This window comes from Oncorhynchus tshawytscha, linkage group LG05 (assembly GCF_018296145.1).
Source record: "Oncorhynchus tshawytscha isolate Ot180627B linkage group LG05, Otsh_v2.0, whole genome shotgun sequence".
NCBI lineage: Eukaryota > Metazoa > Chordata > Actinopteri > Salmoniformes > Salmonidae > Oncorhynchus > Oncorhynchus tshawytscha.
In genome coordinates, this window is record NC_056433.1 from 40,133,047 (window position 1) to 40,154,078 (window position 21,032).

General features: G+C 42.3%; 1 protein-coding gene across 2 annotated transcripts in view; it reads left to right on the forward strand.

Annotated features, from left to right (window-relative positions):
• LOC112232983 (methyltransferase-like protein 24) overlaps window positions 1–18,845 on the forward strand; it is an 86,713-nt gene extending 67,868 nt beyond the window's left edge. Inside the window, exons 3-5 of one of the 2 annotated variants that reach the window (XM_024400325.2) lie at window positions 1,639–1,730; window positions 8,554–8,779; window positions 18,081–18,845. In XM_024400325.2, the coding sequence (XP_024256093.1) occupies window positions 1,639–1,730; window positions 8,554–8,779; window positions 18,081–18,398 (636 nt within the window). In that variant the 3' untranslated portion in view covers window positions 18,399–18,845. Of the gene's footprint in view, window positions 1–1,638; window positions 1,785–8,553; window positions 8,780–18,080 lie in introns of both variants that reach the window. The other variant, XM_042321904.1, reaches the window with a different exon arrangement.
• The last annotated feature ends 2,187 nt before the right edge of the window (window positions 18,846–21,032 follow it).

Genomic DNA, 21,032 nt, shown 5'->3' on the forward strand with positions numbered 1-21,032 from the left:
TTCTGCTTTCTTTTCATGCCAAAAGTTCTGTTCGGACAGGATAAAAGTATCGAGGTCCTCCTATTCATCTCTATTGATAAATGCTTTTCTTCTAAAGATTGAAGAAGTCGGAATCCATCAATTCCAAAGATTTATGACATCACAAAGCGTAAGAACCCTCTAGAGATTCTAGACTTTGTCCACTTTCCATTAGTGGCATGGGGAAGAATTCATAAATGTCAGCAAAGTAGAGCACATTTTACGTTGGACGTAGAGTCACGACCCACCAACTGGTGCAACCGGCCACTGGTTAGGGTTAGGCTAAAATGGTGGTTCAGAAAGAGAAGGAATTATGACCAGTCTCTGTCTGGGCAGTGGTCTCTATGGGGAAAGACAGATTAGAACAAATAATCAGTCTGTCTCTGTCAATATCCGCTGGTCCAGTCCAGTTCAGACAGTCTCTGGAGGAGATAGAAGAGCTAAAGCAATCAGACAGAAAACAGTCATAAATCCTGTCTGTCGCAACACTTCCCACACACACTCCCAACACACATTCCGGACACACATTCAGGAAAAACATTCAGGACACACACATGCATGAATGCATGCACACACACGTATGTATGCATGCACAAATGCCTCCATGCATGCACACACATACACTCTATCAATGATGGCTTTGGCTCACACACAGCTCTTCAAGCATACTTTACACACCCATCCTTGTCATTTTGGCATTGGAGTTTGCCTTCTCTCTCTAATATACACATACACCCCGTCCCAAACAAAGAAATACCTACTCCCCACAGACTAAGACCAGCCAGTGTCAGCCAACTGGTTCTGTTAGTCTTGGTGTTTTTGTCGGCAATGGTGGCTGCAGTAGAGAGAGATAGGGGCCTGGAAGGGCAGATATCTCCCTCTCCTTCTCTCGTCCTCTCCCTATTCTTCGCTCTTCCTCACTTCCTCTCTTGTTCTCACTCTCTTCTGCTGACAAGAGAAACTTGGCCGTGTGCGCTTTCAACTCTAGCTATTAATGAGTCTATTGATTTTGCATGCAGTTTCAGTTAGTACATGCACTTTACAGTATATAGAACATGTAATGAAAAAATAAACAGAAACGTTGAACTGCAACATGGAGTCAATGGAATCCTTGAGCATTAAGGCAAGATTAAGGTGCCCTGTCCCTCACTGTGAGATGGAGAATCATGTCAAGGATGGAGGACGCATTTGTTTACACTAAATCACATTTTTTTCTCCTTCACTGAAACCAAAAGGAAAGGAAGGCGAGGGGCAGAGGAGGAGAAATGGAGACGGTGCTACTCGATGAGAAAGAAAAACATGTTGAAATATGAATATATGTGTGTGTGGGGGGGGGGGATATGTGAACTGACAGGGGCAAGGGGTAACTATGGTATACACTATACAGTATGTGATGTTGATGATTATTACAATTAAAGTGATAACAATAGCGATGATAATGATCAAATCTAATTTTAATTGTCACATGCTTCATAAAAAACAGGCGTATACTAACAGTGAAATGCTTTCTTAATCTTCCCAACAATGCAGAATACAATAACAAATATATAATATTAATACTTTTTTTAAATGATATTTTAGGGGAGAAGTTTATTGATGACCCCTGTGTCTCTCCTACAGGTGTCTTGTGCCCCCCCTTCCCCAGAGGGCCCCTTGGCACTAGAGGGTCAGGAAGGGCCAAAGGGGCCCTGGGCAGTGTGTCTGGACAGCAGGTACAGCCTGGCACAACGGATACACACCAAACATTGCCGTGTCTACTCTATGGGGTGAGTATATATATATATATATATATATATATACATATATATATATATACATATACACACACACACACACACACACACACACACACACACACACACACACACACACACACACACACACACACACACACACACACCTTGTGGGGACACACAATTCAGTCCCATTCAAAATCCTATTGTGCCTAACCCCTAACCCTTACCCTAAACCTTCACCTCAATACCTAACCTTAGCTCCTAAACCTAACCTTAAACCTAATTATAACCCTAACACTAATTCTAACCCAAACCCCGTAGAAATAGCATTTGACCTTGTGGGGACTAACAAAATGTCCCCAGTTAGTCAAATTGTGTTTGCTTACTATTCTTTTGGGACTTCTGGTCCCCACAAGTAAAGTTAAACACGTACACACACACAGAAACAGAAACAGCCTGGCCCAACACATCACTAGGGCGGCAGGCAGCCTAGTGGTTAGAGCTTTGGACTAGTAACCGAAAGGTTGCTAGATTGAATCCCCGAGCTGACAAGGTAAAATAATGTTGTTCTGCCCCTGAACAAGGCAGTTAACCCACTGTTCCCTGGTAGGCCGTCATTGTAAATAAGAGTTTGTCCTTAACTGACTTGCCTAGTTAAATAAAGGTTAAATAAATAAAAAATATCTAATAATTGAAATCATATCTCTGTGTCATGTAATCTGGATGCTATTTTGCAGAGTATAAATGGATTTGACCTTCCAGGAGAAGATGTGCCCTTGCTGTATACCCAGGGCTGAGCTGGGCTTGGCAGTGGTGGGATGTAGGGTTGAAGAGATTAAGCCCCTGGATGGCCTATTCTTTTGTGCTTGCAGCAGCAGGGTAGGCAGTCGGTGGACTCTGAGAAGGAGCGAAGAGGTTAGAGGGGCAGGAACAAGAATGAGGGGGTGGGAAAGCAGGTTTAGGGATTAACCCTGTTTACACCAATGTCAAGGGTCAAATTAACTGGTTTTGAGAAACAGATTTCCTATTGATGACTGATAAGCACATACACATACACACCAATTTCTCCTCACTTTTCACAATGTTACTTATAGTATTGCCCTCTCAGGTCAAAGTACGCCATACAAGTCCCCATACACACTTCAGCTGTCTGTATCGATCTAATGATCTGTGGGTTGGTTTTGGTGTTGGTTTTCTCTGCCACATTAGTTTGATGGGCTGTTGTGATAGCAGAGCTAGATAAACAGGAGTATATCCCCATTGTCATCACTCACACCAACACTACAACACTGTGGGCGGGCGGGGGGGGACGACATCATTAAGCACCATGGTTTTTCCTGACTACCTGATCAGGGAATAATACATCTATAACTCAGGCCCAGAGCTGTGTGAAAGCCGGATTGTTCCTTTGATCATGGTTGTTCACGTAACCTTTGACACGGCACATATATAACTACTGGGATCTGGCATTTTGCAACACGCGGTTAGAAAAAGAATGCGACAAGCGACGCTCCGGACATCACTGATGACGTATTTCTGAAAAAGTGATGCCCGCATCGGCACACTGCTCTGAAGTTAGCTGCTCAGCGATTTAGACGCATGCCTCGGCGCTCTGGTCTCAAACAAAACATCCCTAGGGTGAGGGTGTAACAAGGCCGTCAAAAGAAAATGCCTTTATGATATACTGTAATGTATTGTCGTAAAGAGTTTAATTTGATATATTCACTTCGACACTCACTTGGTGAAGGCTCCAGGACTGAAAGCCATTGGACACAACAACCATGCCTTTGTCACTAGCAAATACATTCATGGTAGGTAACTATAATTCACTCGAAAGGCAAAGTAAAACCTCTCACCTCTCCGGATTAAAACAGAATTATGATAAGTGCACCATATTCCGTATTTGATCACAAAAAAACACAACTTTTACATTACTGTGTAGTTTACAAATAAAATGGTCCCAACGGTAAAGTGCACATACTCGGTATTCATATATATATAGATATTCGAAATAAATCAAATATCTCATTACAATACATTTAAATAGAAAGTTACCATGGAAAGAACAACACCTGTCTATATGTGGAGAAATCACTCTGATTCATTATTTAGTCATATCCCAGTTTACCTATTACTTATGGCCCTGCCTAACCTAACGACTTGTTTTCTAAATTACATGAGCAAAAAATATTCCACTTTATTTGGAACGGCAAGCCAGTGTGGACCCATCGTTCAGGGCAGGTGGGGCAGAGCCCTGTTTTGAGCCCCACCTGTTTTTTGTTGTTGTTGCAAGTTTTGCATTTATTTTGGAATTAATACGTGTCACATGTCAGTTTGCAAACAATGTATAAAAAATGATCGAATAAAGCTGCATACAAACATGGTCTCTTTTGCTTTCTTGAGTAAGGCAACTCTAAAATGCAGGTGTTACAGCCTAGCTCAATGCTTTCTGTGGAGGTGGGGCGTCCAGCGGAAAATACGGAGCATAGGGGTTGGTAATGTTCTCTAGTTGCGCTGTGATCGGCTCAGTGGTCTGTCACTCATGGGGACACTACATCCCCTCAAAATCTACGGGGAGAGCTTGAAAATTCTAGCCCCTTGGGTGCCGCCATAGAGTTACATTACAGCTGCCCATCCAAGAAGGCCCAAGGTCATTGGCCACAGATAAAATGACATCAAATACAATATATCTACTGTAGCTTTGATTGGACTGATCATATCAACATCATACTTTCAAAATCTTAGCTGGCAAGCTAGCAGTCATCATCATGAATCATGACAACAATCTACTGGCAAACCCTTTTCAATCCTTGAGAAATTATGAAGAGAAATTATAGATAAAATGTGAGGTGCTCATTGGCCATAAATATTACACAAGTTGGAAATCGCAAATTCAACAATGAGTGGTTTGGAAGGAATCAGTGGCTAACTGCTATTCAGTGGATTGGATGTGTGGTCCAAGTCTGGGTTTAAGGGTCTCTTTTCAAAGCTTTAAAGGATAAACATTCAACTATGGCCATGCTGTCAATCCAGCATGACTTCTGGGGGAAGATGGGCGACACCTGGAGGGGTGTGGAGACAATCACAAGGACAGGTGAAACCGATCAGGTCGTGACACACACATCTACTACGTTTTCAGTTAAATACCATGATAACATTTAGTTTAGTCACCAATACATCAGGTAATGATAGGCTCACCATTAAGTAATTTTAACTACCATTTATTCCAATAGCAAATACAAGATAACCACATTTCAAAAGTGTTATTTTTGAAGCGCTGAATGGAAAGAATAGTAGATGTGTCATGCCCTAACCTTAGTTCCTTTTTTATGTCTCTATTTTGGTTTGGTCGGGGCGTGAGTTGGGGTGGGCATTCTATGTTGTTGTTCTATGTTTTCTTTTCTATGTGTTTGGCCTGGTATGGTTCCCAATCAGAGGCAGCTGTCTATCGTTGTTTCTGATTGAGAACCATACATAGGTTAGCTTTTCCCCCCTGGTGTTTGTGGGTAGTTGTATCCTGTTTTGTGTTTTCACCTTTCAGGACTGTTTCGATTTTCATTTCTTACATTCACTTTGTTATTTTGTATTTTTCGTGTTTGGTTATAATAAAATATCATGGACACTTACCACACTGCGTTTTGGTCCGATCCTTCCTACTCCTCATCCGATGAAGACGAAGATCGTTACAAGATGGTAAATATCATTTACCAGAGTATTTCACAAAAACTTCACACAATTTTTCTTACTAATAATTTGTATCCAATGGCAGGTTATGAGCATGTTGAGAAATATGTCTTACAGTTTCTTTATACAGTACATACGTAGGACAAATCATCAGAAATTGGGGTATTGCAAAAAATGATCACCTTTTCTACATGATTTGTCAACTAATAAAGTATTGCATGTCTCTCTGCTTGAAATTCATCAGCTTGCAGTGTATCAATGAAATTCAGATAATGAGATGGAATATATTGTTACACAACCAAGGTATTTCAGCAGTGCATTGTACACTACACTACACAATTCTAAATGGGTAGCACATAAAATGACTCTTTCAACTTTATCCTATTGAAGCACACTGGCTGATGGAGAATGATGATGTAGTATTTACAGCCACATGCATGTGCGATTTGGTTTTACCTTCCAACAAATTGATGTCAAATTAATACAGTTACGAAGTAAAAAATATAGAATTTTACAGTGCTCAGCAGTTATCAAACTATATACTGTATGTTCATTTTTTATCGCTTGATGCCATTTTTAACAGTTTAACATTTTCACAACTCTTAGTACATAACTCAAAACAGTTAATCAAAAAGGCAGCTGTTTCAAAACTCTAAGCACATTTTCAATTGACTAAGTAAATTCAGCAAAAAAAGAAACATCCTCTCACTGTCAACTGCGTTAATTTTCAGCAAACTCAACATGTGTAAATATTTGTATAAACATAAGATTCAAATACTGAGACATAAACTGAACAAGTTCCACAGACATGTGACTAACAGAAATGGAATAATGTGTCCCTGAACAAAGGGGGGTCAAAATCAAAAGTAACAGTCAGTATCTGGTGTGGCCAAGTACTGCAGTGCATTTCTTCCTCATGGACTGCACCAGATTTGCCAGTTCTTGCTGTGAGATGTTACCCCACTCTTCCACCAAGGCACCTGCAAGTTCCCGGACATTTCTGGGGGGAATGGCCCTAGCCCTCACCCTCCAATCCAACAGGTCCCAGACGTGCTCATTGAGATCCGGGCTCTTCGCTGGTCATGGCAGAACACTGACATTCCTGTCTTGCAGGAAATCACACACAGAACGAGCAGATTGCCTGCAATGACAACAAGCTCAGTCCGATGATGCAGTGACACACCGCCCCAGACCATGACGGATCCTCCACCTCCAAATCGATCTCGCTCCAGAGTACAGGCCTCGGTGTGACGTTCATTCATTCAACGATAAACGCGAATCCGACCATCACCCCTGGTGAGACAAAACCGCGACTAGTCAGTGAAGAGCACTTTTTGCCAGTCCTGTCTGGTCCAGTGACAGTGGGTTTGTGCCCATAGGCAATGTTGTTGATGTCTGGTGAGGACCTGCCTTACAACAGGCCTACAAGCCCTCAATCCAGCCTCTCTCAGCCTATTGCGGACAGTCTGAGCACTGATTGAGGGATTGTGCGTTCCTGGTGTAACTCGTGCAGTTGTTGTTGCCATCCTGTACCTGTCCCGCAGGTGTGATGTTCGGATATACCGATCCTGTGCAGGTGTCGTTACACGTGGTCTGCCACTGCGAGGATAATCAGCTGTCCTTCCTGTCTCCCTGTAGCATTGTCTGAGGCATCTCACAGTATGGATATTGCAATTTATTGCCCTGGCCACATCTGCAGTCCTCATGCCTCCTTGCAGCATGCCTAAGGCAAGTTCACGCAGATGAGCAGGGACCCATGACATCTTTCTTTTGGTGTTTTTCAGAGTCCTTAGAAAGGTCTCTTTAGTATCCTAAGTTTTCATAACTGTGACCTTAATTGCCTACCGTCTGTAAGCTGTTAGTGTCTTAACGACGTTCCACAGGTGCATGTTCATTAATTGTTTATGGTTCATTGAACAAGCATGGGAAACAGTGTTTAAACCCTTTATCTTTGAATAATCTTTGAATTATCTTTGAAAGACAGGGTCCTGAAAAAGGGACGTTTATTTTTTTGAGTTTATAACACACAAAATCATAGTCACTTTTTCACTAAACTTGTGTTTAATCGAAAAATACATGTCTCACATTGCAATAAATGTTCATATACTGTGGTGTAAAGTACTCAGGTAAAAATACTTTAATGTACTACTTATGTTGGAGGAGAGTAATGTGCAGTACGGAGGCATTTGTCCCGCTTATATACCACAGTTGCTCTTCCCACATCCTCTCATGTAAAACAGCAAGCACTGTCATCTGAAGTATCATTTCACTAAAACGGTAGCAAGGCATGAGACACTCTCCTGGTAGGGCCTGCTTTGATACCATTAGTGGTTGTGTTAACTGAATCATTTAGCAGAGAGGGTAACCGAGATGTCTGGAGCATTCCCTTCCTCTGTCTTCCCTTCCCTCTCTCATCTCATCCCTGCATCTCCCTCCTAAACGCATGGCTGTCTATGAGGGAACAGAGTAGCTCATCCGTGAGAAATTAACTTTGAGAGATACTCCCTGAGCTGCAATTACTGTGTAGAGATACAGCAAGCCACATCACAAACGCACAGCTACAGAGACAGACTGAGAGAGAAAGCGAGGTCTGTCTGCCTGCATAAGATTTACAAACAAGGAGCATTCAGTGAAAGAGGAAAAGAATGGGAAGAGAAGAAAAGGTGAACAGAGAAAATGAGAGAGGGGGAAAAGACAGCGAGAGAGAAAGAAAAAGAGGGGGGAGTGAAACATGAGCCTTTGTCAGTCTTGAAAACAAGCAACCCACTGGGCATACACTGGTTGAATCAACATTGTTTCCACGTCATATCAATGAAATCACATTGAACCATCTTGGAATAGCCGTTAAATTGACGTCTGTGTGCAGTGGGAAGAAGAAATCAAATATTTTCCTGCTCATATCCTCCCATACTTTCAGCCTTACATTGAATTATTCATTGAGCTGCTGAAGTGAGCAGTTATTTTCAGCTTCAGCAGCTATACAAACTATTCCCCAAAAGTCCTTATACAATATACAATACATAATTATATCTGCATCCATCCATCCACAAAATATGATTTATATAACCTCTCTCTCCCTCTCCACCTTTTTTATCTCCCTCCCTCCCTCCCATAGGTTGGGTGTGGAGGATAAAACCCTGGAGCGCTCTCTGGCCAGGGTGGGCTGTGAGGTACACTGTTTTGACCCTAGCCTAAAGCAGGCCCACCTGCAGGAGTCAGACATGTGGCTCCATCGTCTCTCCGTAGACTGGAGGGACCCCAACCCAGCCATCCCCGCCCAGAGACAGCACGGCAACACCAAGAAACTGGCCACCATCCTCAACGATTTTGGACACAGACAGGTCAGGAGGCACATAGATAGGAGAAGGGTGTAAACGGTGAGGTGTGAATGAAGTGACAAATGGGCAAATGTGTCCTGAATCAAATATAAGGAATAAGTCATACATGGGCTTATATTGTGAGAGTATATATACTATACATATACAATACAGTGACAACTTACTCCACAAACCAACGTCCTACACAGTGCACAATATGCAGTACCTGTCGTTTATGGCATACCCATGACCAATACATGCAAAAGACACTATAAAAGTCACCATAAAAACAAACCAGATATCCTTATCTTCCTCACTTTGGCCGAAAAAGGCTACACGAAAATGCATATTTTCTCTCCCTATGAGCTGGAAGAATTCACTTCATTACCACATAAAGCTGCAGGTTGACTGCAGCAGCAGCTCCTCTCTACACCTCCTTATCATTCATTCCTCCAGTGTCTCCTCTTGCCCTGGGGGGCAGAAAACTCAGAGGAAGATAGATTCTCAGCCGGGTTGGGCCTCTGTCTCCCTCCAGCAGGGGGTATTTTCTCATTGTTTCGTCCACCAAGCAAGGAGTTTTTGTATGGAGGTCAAGGAAAGTGTCGAATTTTGTCAACAAAAAAATGAATGGCTTATTTGCCCACGTGAGGTTTATTTTATATAATGGAAGTTTTGTAATGTTTACGTTGTTGAGAAAAAACACTTTATATCGGAGTTGTCTCGAGATGGCTATGAATATTCATGGCATGAGGCTAGTAAGCATAGCATCTCTCTCCATTGAATACATGACGTCAACAACCCTGATTGAATATTCAAAAAAAGGAATACAACAATGAGATGTATCCACCAATCCAAAGACGGGATAGGCGGGAGCTAGACAGCCCGATGTGCCGCTTTGTGGATAATGACTCCCATTGTTAGGGTGGAGAGACATGTATCTTGTCAGTATATCCATAATCTTTGCTTATAGTTATGGCTTTCCTCCTTTAAATATTATCATTCAGAATATTAACTCACTGGAGTCCACCAGAGGGGGAGCTCTGTGTTCTGCATACAAGGTCAATGACATCCATACACACTCATGCACGCTTGCAAACACGCACCCACATGCTCACTTGCACACACACACGTGGGCCTGCACACAACAGCACATCATCGGTTTTCTATCGCTCACTTGCACTTCATGTCAATGATGTCATGTCACCGTGTGGGACTGTGGGTCAATTAACCTTGTCGGGAGTTGGCGCCCTGATTCTAGTTTGTCTCCCTCTCAGAAGTACGAGATGGGGAGGGGTGCAGGGTAGGTTGACCTCGGGTCTCCCCACTGGAAGCCTGAGGTAGGGGGAGCGGGAGAATCTATCAAATAGCGCACCTCTAACTTCGTACAGTACTAATGCAATTAGTACAATCAGTCACACTACGAACTGCTACCAAATAAACCACAATTCATTCATAATACTGTGAATATATAGTTTCACAGACATATTGTTGCATTTTTTTCTGGTTTGTGCAAAATCGTGAAGAATAATATAAAACCAGTCTGCACACCACCAAGGTGAATTGGTTTAGTCTTGACTCTTGGTTGACAGTGTTGGGGGATGGGTAATGTAGTCTTGACTCTTGCTTGACAGTGTTGGGTGATGTGTAGCATTGATGCTGGAGTGCCTATTTGTCTTTGTTACTTCTTTTTTATATTTATGAGTCTTTATTTTTGTATATATTTTTATAGTTTTAAATGTTATGATTATTTATTTGTGTTGTTCCAAATGTCTGAATAAAAATGACAGTTAGTGCAGAAGGGGAGGTTCGCCCAGGAAGCCATACAAGCTAGAACCGCCACCGTTAATTAGTACACATTTTTTACCAGGCTCTTGAGCAGAATGCCTGGAAGCCACGCACGGGTGCCTAGCATTAGCAAGTCCATGCTTAGAGGCATCAGCCATTAATTCCTTTTTCTGGAGCGTGTGTGCATGTGTTTGAGATAAGGACAGACCCGATCCTTGTACCTGCTTTAGATGCAAAGCGACACACACGTCTCCATAATGGGCTTTTAACGTGAGTACACAGCATGCTTAAGGAACAACTGTCTGCCTTTCTTCTCCCTGACTTGTTTCTTTCTTCCAGCTTTGCGTCAGAAGAACAGCACAGGGAACTGATGAGTCGCTTCTAAAGATCAAAATATGCATTAATTTGTGTTCTTTATCGTTGATTACACAGCTCATAAATGAGTCATATGCCACTCTGGTCAGCATCAGAGCCTGTCTCCATGGGGATTAACACCACTTCAACAGTCCTTCAGATCTCATGCAAATTGATTTGCTTTCACCTAATTAAGTGATATTGCCAGAGAAGCCGGTGTAGACAGAATAACAACAGTAGCTGCATTTGTTTAAGCTGTTTTCTAGTGACATTTAACAATGAGCTAATGAGGCACAATGTCGCTTGGCATAGAAAATGTCCTCTCTCGTTAGGAAACTGTTGTCCAGAGGAGCTAGCCAACAACACAGCTAACAAGATAACTTATAACAAACTAGCTGCACTTCGTTTCGTTTGACCTTTTTTCAATTTACATTTCTTTGTACAGTTGAAGACGGAAGTTTACGTACACCTTAGCCAAATACATTTAATCTCAGTTTTTCACAATTCCTGACATTTAATCCTAGTAAAAAGTGCCTGTTTTAGGTCAGTAAGGATCATCACTTTATTTTAAGAATGTGAAATGTCAGAATAATAGTAGAGAGAATGATTTTTTTCAGCTTTTATTTCTTTCATCACATTCCCAGTGGGTCAGGAGTTTACATACACTCAATTAGTATTTGGTAACATTGCCTTTAAATTGTTAAACTTGGGTCAAACTTTTCACGTAGCCTTCCACAAACTTCCCACAATAAATTGGGTGAATTTTGGCCCCTTCCTCCTGACAGAGCTGGTGTAATTGAGTCAGGTTTGTAGGCCTCCTTGCTTGCACACGCTTTTTCAGTTCTGCCCACAAATTTTCTATAGGATTGAGGTCAGGGCTTTGTGATGGCCACTCCAATACCTTGATTTTTTTTTGTCCTCAAGCCATTTTGCCACAACTTTGGAAGTATGCTTGGGGTCATTGTCCATTTGGAAGACCAGATGTCTTGAGATGTTGCTTCAATATATTCATATCATTTTTCCTCCTCATGATGCCATCCATTTTGTGAAGTGCACCAGTACCTCCTGCAGCAAAGCACCCCCACAACATGATGCTGCCACCCCCGTGCTTCACGGTTGGGATGGTGTTTTTCGGCTTGCAAGCCTCCCCCTTTTTCCTCCAAACATAACGATGATCATTATGGCCAAACAGTTCTATTTTTGTTTAATAAGACCAGAGGACACTTCTCCAGAAAGTACGATCTTTGTACCCATGTGCAGTTACAAACCGTAGTCTGGCTTTTTTATGGCAGTTTTGGAGCAGTGGCTTCTTTCTTGCTGAGCGACCTTTCAGGTTATGTCGATATAGGACTCGTTATACTGTGGATATAGATACTTTTGTACCTGTTTCCTCCAGCATCTTCACAAGGTCCTTTGCTGTTGTTCTGGGATTGATTTGCACTTTTCGCACCAAAGTACATTCTAGGAGACAGAACGCGTCTCCTTCTTGAGCGGTATGATGGCTGCGTGGTTCCATGGTGTTTATACTTGCGTACTCCCATTGTGTTTATACTTGCGTACTATTGATTCAAATTTTCACTTCTAGAAATTTTCAATTAGCCTACAGTCAGTGTAAAACTTCTGCTTTACTAGAAATTTTCTAAAAATTGTTGGAAAAATGACCATGCACAAAGTAGATGTCCTAAAAAACTATTTTGTTAATTTGTGGAGCGGTTGAAAAACAAGTTTTAATGACTCCAACCTAAGTGTATGTAAACTTCCGACTTCAACTGTAGGTATTCCTCTTGTCCAGATGGGATAGGGCAGTGTGATGGTGATTGCATCGTCTGTGGACCTATTGGGGCAGTAAGCAAATTGGGGTCTAGTGTGACAGACAGGGTGGAGGTGATATGATCCTTGACTAGTCTCTCAAAGCACTTCATGATGACAGAGGTGAGTGCTATGGGGCGATTAGTCATTTGGTTCAGTTACTTTTGCTTTCTTGGGAACAGGAACAATGGTGGCCATCTTGAAGCATGTGGGGACAGCAGACTGGTATAGGGAGAGATTGAATATGTCTGTAAACACTCCAGTCAGCTGGTCCGAGCATACTCTATGGATGCAGCTAGGGATGCCGTCTGGGCCGGCAGCCTTGCGAGGGTTTTACTCTGCCTAACCGACTTGTCAAAACTATTGTTAGTTAACAAGACATTTGTGGAGTGATTGAAAAACAAGTTTTAATGACTCCAACTTCAACTGTATATATCCATAAAAATGATGCCAGCTGATTCATGATTTCGACTGGCTGAGAAACGCTACCTGCTTCTCTCTCTCGTCCCGATCCCTACGCGTTCATTACTATGGGACAGTTGGAGATCGAATTTGAATATTGAAACAATGTTGCAAATGTCGCAGGGACAGACATTAAGGTTTTTACAAATCTCCTCTGTTGAATGTTTGTCTAAAAGAAATATGAGATAATGTCGAGATGCTTTTTATAGTGGAGATCAAGTTTAACTTCCCTGCCTGAGCTGATGAGACAGTGGATTGTGGTGTCAGATGGAACAGAGTAAATAGGCATTTTAACATCAGATTTAGAAGGTGGTAATTTGTGGAATAGACACCGACTAGAATGCGCTTTTAACCAATCAGCATTCAGGATTAGACCCACCCGTTGTATAATAGTCAATAGAACAACAAACAGAGACACTGTGACAACCAGGTCACTTCCTAATGTCTCACATCCACACTGTCACTAAAGGGACACAGCAGGCAACATGGCTTCCATTGTATCTCCTCCACAGCACAGGCCTTTCCTCACCTGGTTAGTTAGTTATCATGCGGTTGTTGGGGACCGGTCAGTTGTGACCAGCGGTGGGGAACAATTTGGGACCAGTAACTCCAGGGAGGTTTGGAAACAGAACAGTTCCTGTACCAGTTACTGAGGGACGCTCTGAGCGGCTGAATTGAACTTCTCTCTCTTTCTCCCTCCTGGTCCCATTGATGTTTAATTATACGTCTGCTCAGTAAGATAAACGTCTGAAACAGGCGTCTCCAGAGACTCTCCCCGCACCTCACGTCCACTAATTAACGAACACAAAATACTTCTGTCTCCTTTTTTGATACAATCAAAAAAATCACACAGGCCAAACTTATCTTGTGTTAGTCACCCCAACGGCTTTAAACCATTCTACCAACAAATATTTGCATCCCCAATCTGAAAGCAGCTTTATGGACAGACATTTTGATCAACAATTACTCATTGTCATGGAGACATAAAGTCCCCCCTGGCTGGGGGTGAACACAAACTGCGACTGCTGCTGTTTAATGACTTGGGTGGCCTTCATTTCAGCGGAAGGCAGACTCAACTTGAATATTCTCAGCAGTTAGGGAAATAGCTTCAGAACTTAAGGTCCGGACTGGGTGTGTGACCCAAAGGTAAAAGACACCACCATACCTCAGGCTCAGAGTAGGTGATAGCCATTTTTGCCCCATATACTGCTCTGCAACTCCAGAACAGTATCTCCTGACAAGAGAACAGGATAAAACAATTGTTTACATAGCTTCTAGCCTTGCTTGTCAGGCTTTATAGCAAAAAACCTATAGTGTTAAAGGCACACAGGTACAAGGCGACAAGGTGACTGATGACCTTGGGAGAAGGCAAACTCAGGCAGAGCCTCTCTGAAGGACTAAATAACAGCTCCTTCCATCTCACACTCCCATCGGCACCACTGAACCTCCCTCCCCTCAGTAGACCACATTTTAGGCCAAATCACCAAGCACACACACCCTCCACAAATCCATCAGTTATTGCCCTTCTTCCAATACACACACCCTCCCCAAATCCATCAGTTATTGCCCTTCTTCCAATCCTCCCTGTCAAAGTAGTTCCTGTCCGCATATCTCTATTCCTCTCTCACTCTGACACACACACACACTCCTCCCAGCTCCAGGCACGGGACGTTTAATGCCTCTAATTCTGCACAGCAGAGCAGTCGGAGAACTCTTCAGAGCTATGCCACCATATGGAGATGGCATCTTCCCAGGGCTTGCAACTTCCCATATACAGGGGAAGCGAAGAGCAGATGTACTGCTGGCGGTGTGGGTTTAGGGACTTTGAGAGGGATATGTGTGTGTAAAGTCCTTAGGTTTTGCCTGGTATGCCAGGTGATGGTACAACAGGGAGAAGACAGCTGTCAAATAGAATGAAGTTATTGAAAGTAAGGCTACTCAGTAGTACACACCCTGAGAAAAGCATCTCTTGTGTAGAACCATTATGGGATTTGTAACACCTTCATATGGCCTTTTTCCTTGTTGGGATCGACGAAATGTCCCCAAATGTTCCTTGTTTTACTATCCTTGTGAGGTCTTCTTTCCCGACAAGGATAGTAAAACCAAAAACACACACACCATGTCGCAGGGACGGGGGGTCGTGGGTCATAACATCTCTGTTGGTTAGGGCAGTTCTCATTGTATGAAGTGTCTGATCAGTTAAGAAATATTTATTTTCCTTGGGGAGGGATGGTATCTATTGGGAGACCCAGAGACAGAGTGAGCAATATGTCAGAGAGCCAGCCAGGTTCAGTTGTTCATTTTACTGTAGCCCTTAGAATAAGTGTTGTTCTGTTGAGACAGGTCAGAAACTCATCACGTACACTGTAACATTAGTGTGCTGAAAGACAGATCCGAGAGATATGATTGGTGTGTGGAGAGTTTGGGTCAACTATTTGACAAATATCACCGGCAGCATTGCAAGTTGCCAATGTTGATGTCACCAGTGCCATGTTGGCAATTGGCCAATGAGGGGGTAGTAAAGTACATGGGGGAAGGAGGAGAGAATGAATTGGTTAAATCAAATGTCAAAAGCAAAGATATGAAAGCGCTTTCACGAATAAGGCTTTATGGGTCAAGGAGGTAACCTGACATCAAAAACATTCCAACACATTTAAATGGCAGCCCAATGCCTAATAGATGTGCATTGAAAGTAGGCCATGCATATGATGACTCAGTAAGACTATATCTTGAGGCCCTTGTTAAAATGAATGCATTTTCCTCCCCATCTCATCGTATAGCACATAAATCCCCCCACACCCCCTCATATTCTCCTCGTCCTCAACTCAGACCGATACAGTACATCTCTTTTTCAACCTCTCAATCTTTGCACCAACTTCCCCTCACCTCCATCAAGAGTACTTTCCATGTTATCTCTAGCTACTGATTGCTAGATATCATCATGATTGACTTTTTCTCTCTGGGATCTCAATTGCACCCTGCTCGTGTACTCTCTCCTCATCTCCTTATCAAAACCCGTGGAACATCCAGGTGCACAATATGTGTGTCTATTGTTAGATTAACTAAGATGACAATCAGATCAAATTCGATGACCAATTTACGCAGAAATCCAGGTAATTCCAAAGGGTCCACATACTTTTCTTGCCGCCGTATATAAACCCTGTATTGCTGATGCTACAGTATGTATTGGCCATTGAAAGGCTTTGAAGCCACCGGCCGGCTATATTGCCACTCCCCAGTAGGAGCAGTCCTCCATAGACGGGTTGGTTATTTACCAGCAAAACCTACGCGTGCACAACTATGGGACAAAACAGAAGGGGCTGCCTTCGATTGTTGAGAACATCTAAAATCTATTTAGTCTCCAAATGTTTATTGAAAACATAAATACATTAGCACAATGAGCACTTGTTGTCTATCAAATGCATGGTTACAGTTGTTGGTTAGCTAGTGAGGTTTTGTCATATAGACATGACATGAGTCAAAATACCTCACAAGACATATCATTAACAAGATACAACGAGCTGAAACGAGCCACCTACGATTCCAAACACGGCAGCTTCTTGTCATTATTGCTAGCTATCTGACTGTTCATAATCATAACGCCACACGGCCTTCTGACCAGTGGTGTGAAGTACTTAAGTAAAAATACTTAAAATGAATACTTAAGTAGTTTTTTGGGGGGTATCTGTAGTTTACTTTACTATTTATATTTTGGACAACTTTTAGTTATTATTTCATTCCATTCCTAAAGAAAATAGTGTACTTTTCCATCAATACATTTTCCCTGACACTCAAACGTACCCGTTACATTTTAAATACTTAGCAGGACAGGAAAATGGTCCAAGTCACACACTTATCAACATCCCTGGCATCCCAGGCAAAAACAAACAAACACATTGTGCCGTCTGGTTTGCTTAATATAAGGAATTTTAAATTATTAATATTTTTACTTTTAATACTTAAATACATTTTAGCAATTACATTTACTTTTGATAAGTATATTTAAAACCAAAAACTTTTAGACTTTTATTCGATTAGTATTTTACTAGGTGACTAACTTTTACTTGAGTAATTTTATATTAAGGTATCTTTACGTTTACTCAGGTATGACTATTGGGTACTTTTTCCACCACTGATTTTGCCTCACAAATGCGCACACATCATTTTTGTGACGTTGTCAGCCAACCCGTCTATAAGATGGTCCGTGTGTTGTTGTGAGTCTGGATGGCCAGCTAACTAGCAACAATGACAAGAAGCTGCCATGTGGGGAATCGTAGGTGGCTCATTTCAGCTATTTTTATCTTATGCTTGATACCATGTCTTATTTTGAAGTGTTTTGACTGATGTTACATATATGCTAATATGGCTCAAATTAGTTAGCTAGCTAACCAACAACTGTATCAATGTATTTGAGAAACGACAAGTGTTGATTGTGCAAATTTATCTATGCTTTCAATAAACTAAATATAGTTTACATGTTGTCAACAATCTAATGCAACCCTGTCTGTTTTGCCCCATATTTGGGCACAAGGCGGTTTTGATGCTAAACAACCAACCTGTCTGTAGGAATGAATGGAATTCTACAGTATTTCACTTTAATGCATGTAACTTTGTCCTTGAAACATTCAAGTCATTTTGTTGTAGTGGGGACAGTAACATTATTAATATATTTAGCTCACATAATATAATTTAAAGGTATGCAATAAGGTGTCTGTAATATAAGAAATGTGGCAAAAACAAATACATTTCTATAACTTCCAAAACATTTTTACCATGGTAGGGTAGTGCCAAGATGGAGGCGCAGTGGCTTCAAAACACAGCCCCCCCCCCATCAGACATCTAGTGTAAATAAATAATTGACACAAGGAGTATGCAATTCAAATCTTCCCCCTCTTTTCCCCGCTCTCTGTTCCAGGTGGATGTTCTGAAGGTAGACATGGAGAGTGCGGAGTGGAAGATTCTGGAGAACCTGGTTCTAGAAGGGGTTCTGAGCTCAGTGGGTCAATTACTACTAGAAGTCCACCTCCACTGGGCAGGGTTTGAGGTGGATGGGGACGACCCATCCGTGGTGCGCTTTTGGTTCAGCCTGCTGAAGGAGCTGGAGCGAGCTCACTTCCGCCTCTTCCGTTACCACAACGACCCAGCCAAACCCCGCCTTTTCCTGCACAGGAACTTTCTGAATGCCAGCAGTGCCTATACACTGGGCTGGGTCAACAATGAGTGGAGGCCTTGAGAGCACTGACTGACAGACGGACAGGCCTCTGGCCAATGAGAAGGGGAGACTGTGAAATGTAGTCCAGCTACGATGGGAAAGAAGGAGTCGTCAATCCCATGGGATGTTTGCCTTCGGATTTTTATAGTGAGCTCCAAAACTATTGGGACAGTGATAATTGTGTTGCTGTTTTGGCTCTTGTAATATGTCAGCCAGCAATTTTGATTTGAAAAGATACAATGACTGAGCTTAAAGTGCAGACTGTAAGATTTAATTTGAGGTGTAATTCACTTGTGTATTAAAGTAGTAAAAGTTAGCGGTATAGAGGTATGATATTTGTGCTTCTAACTTTCTCACTCATCATTAGTCACGATTCATTCAGGACTATCCATAATCATGGTGGCATCCACATTAGTGGAGTGTTAGGAAACATATATTCTTATTTACAATAAAAGTACTTCAAAATGACACCATATATTACTTACCATGAATTTCTATTGTGTATAAAATAATCTTAAACACAACCAAAACAAACAGCAAATGCATCCAACACGTTTGTAAAGTCACAATGCATGCTAGGAATGTGGTGTCAATAACTTTAAATATATTTATTTGATTTTTTTCTCCCCAATTGGTAGTTACAGTCTTGTCCCATCGCTGCAACTCCCGTACGGACTCAGAAGGGGCGTGCATCTCAAAACCCCGCCAAGCTGCACTGCTTCTTGACACAATGCTCGCTTAACCCGGGAAGCCAGCCGCACCAATGTGTCGATGGAAACAATGTACACCTGGCGACCATGTCAGCAAGCATTGCACCTGGTCCGCCACAGGAGTCGCTAGGCCAACCCGGCCGGCCAAACACTCCCCTAACCCGCACGATGCTGGGTAAATTGTGCGCCGCCTCATGGGTCTCCTGGTTGCTGCTGACTGAGACACTGCCTAGGATCAAACCAGGATCTGTAGTGAAGCAGCTAGCACTGCGACGCAGTGTCTTAGACCGCCGCGGAACTCGGGGGGGGCTCAAATACTAAACTACTATAATTAACATAAGTGGATTTGTCCCAATACTTTTGGTCCTCTAAAATGGAGGGACTATATACAAAAAGTGCTGTGATTTCTAAACGGTTCACATGTGATATGGATGAAAATACCCTCAAACGTACAGTGGGGCAAAAAAGTATTTAGTCAGCCACCAATTGTGCAAGTTTTCCCACTTAAAAGATGAGAGGCCTATAATTTTCATCATAGGTACACTTCAACTATGACAGACAAAATGAGAAAAATAAAATATCCAGAAAATCACATTGTAGGATTTGTAATGAATTTATTTGCAAATTATGGTGGAAAACAAGTATTTGGTCACTTACAAACAAGCAAGATTTCTGGCTCTCACAGACCTGTAACTTCTTTAAGAGGCTCCTCTGTCCTCCACTCGTTACCTGTATTAATGGCACCGGTTTGAACTTGTCATCAGTATAAAAGACACCTGTCCACTATGTCACTGTCCCAATACTTTTACGGAGGTTTATGGAAAGTTTTGTGAGCTCTACTCCTCCTATCAAGCTCCTATCATTTCAACAATGTTGAATCACCACTCCCTGTTCCCTTCCCTGATATGACCTTAGACATTGAGGTAATTGCCTCTTGTGGCCTTGAGGTCCGTCCATCGGTCAGAGCTGCTGCAAAGTGGCTGTGTTCTGTCTGGCTGGAGGTCATGGCCTTATCTGGGCTTGGACCTGAGCCAAACCGTCCCGAACAGAGACAGAGATATCCATTCTCTCCTGGAGAATTCTCCTCAAAGGCACAGGCAAGACCACAGCCCAAACTATACTGAAGAAAAATATAAATGCAACACTTTTTTTTTTTTACTGTGTTACAGAAATAAACCAGTCAAATGAAATAAATATATTAGGCCCTAATCTATGGATTTCACATGACTGGGCAGGGGTGCAGCCATGGGTGGGCATAGGACCACCCACTTGGGAGCCAGGCCCAGCCAATCAGAATGAGTTTTTCCCCACAAAAGGGCTTTATTAGACAGAAAAACTCCTCAGCAGATTCCTCAGGTGAAGCCGAATGTGAAGGTCATGGGCTGACGTGGCCACACTAGGTCTGCGGTTACGCTGCCGGTTGGACATACTGCCAAAATCTCTAAAACGACATTGGAGGCGTATGGTTGTGAAATTAACATTCAACTCTCTGGCAACAGCTCGGGTGGACATTCCTGTAGTCTGCATGCCAATTGCTCCCTCAAAACTTGAGACGTCTGTGGCAATGTGCTGTGTGACAAACCAGCACATTTTAGAGTGGGCTTTTACTGTCCCCAGCACAAGGTACACCTGTGTAATGAGCATGCTCTTTAATCAGCTTCTTTATATGCCACACCTGCCACGTGGATGGATTATCTTGGCAGAGAATGCTCACTAACAGGGATGTAAACAAATTTGAGCACATTTGAGAGAAATATGCGTTTTGAGCATATGGGAAATTTCTGCTCTTTTATTTCAGCTCAAGGATAGTGTTTATATTTTTGTTCATTACAATAGCCTCAAATTGTCCTCAGGATCTTCTGCAGAAAAGGGTAAATGAAGCGGGGGGGGCATTGCTGTCAGACAGGCTGAGCACGCCTCATTTAGCCCAGAGATTAGTGTCTGT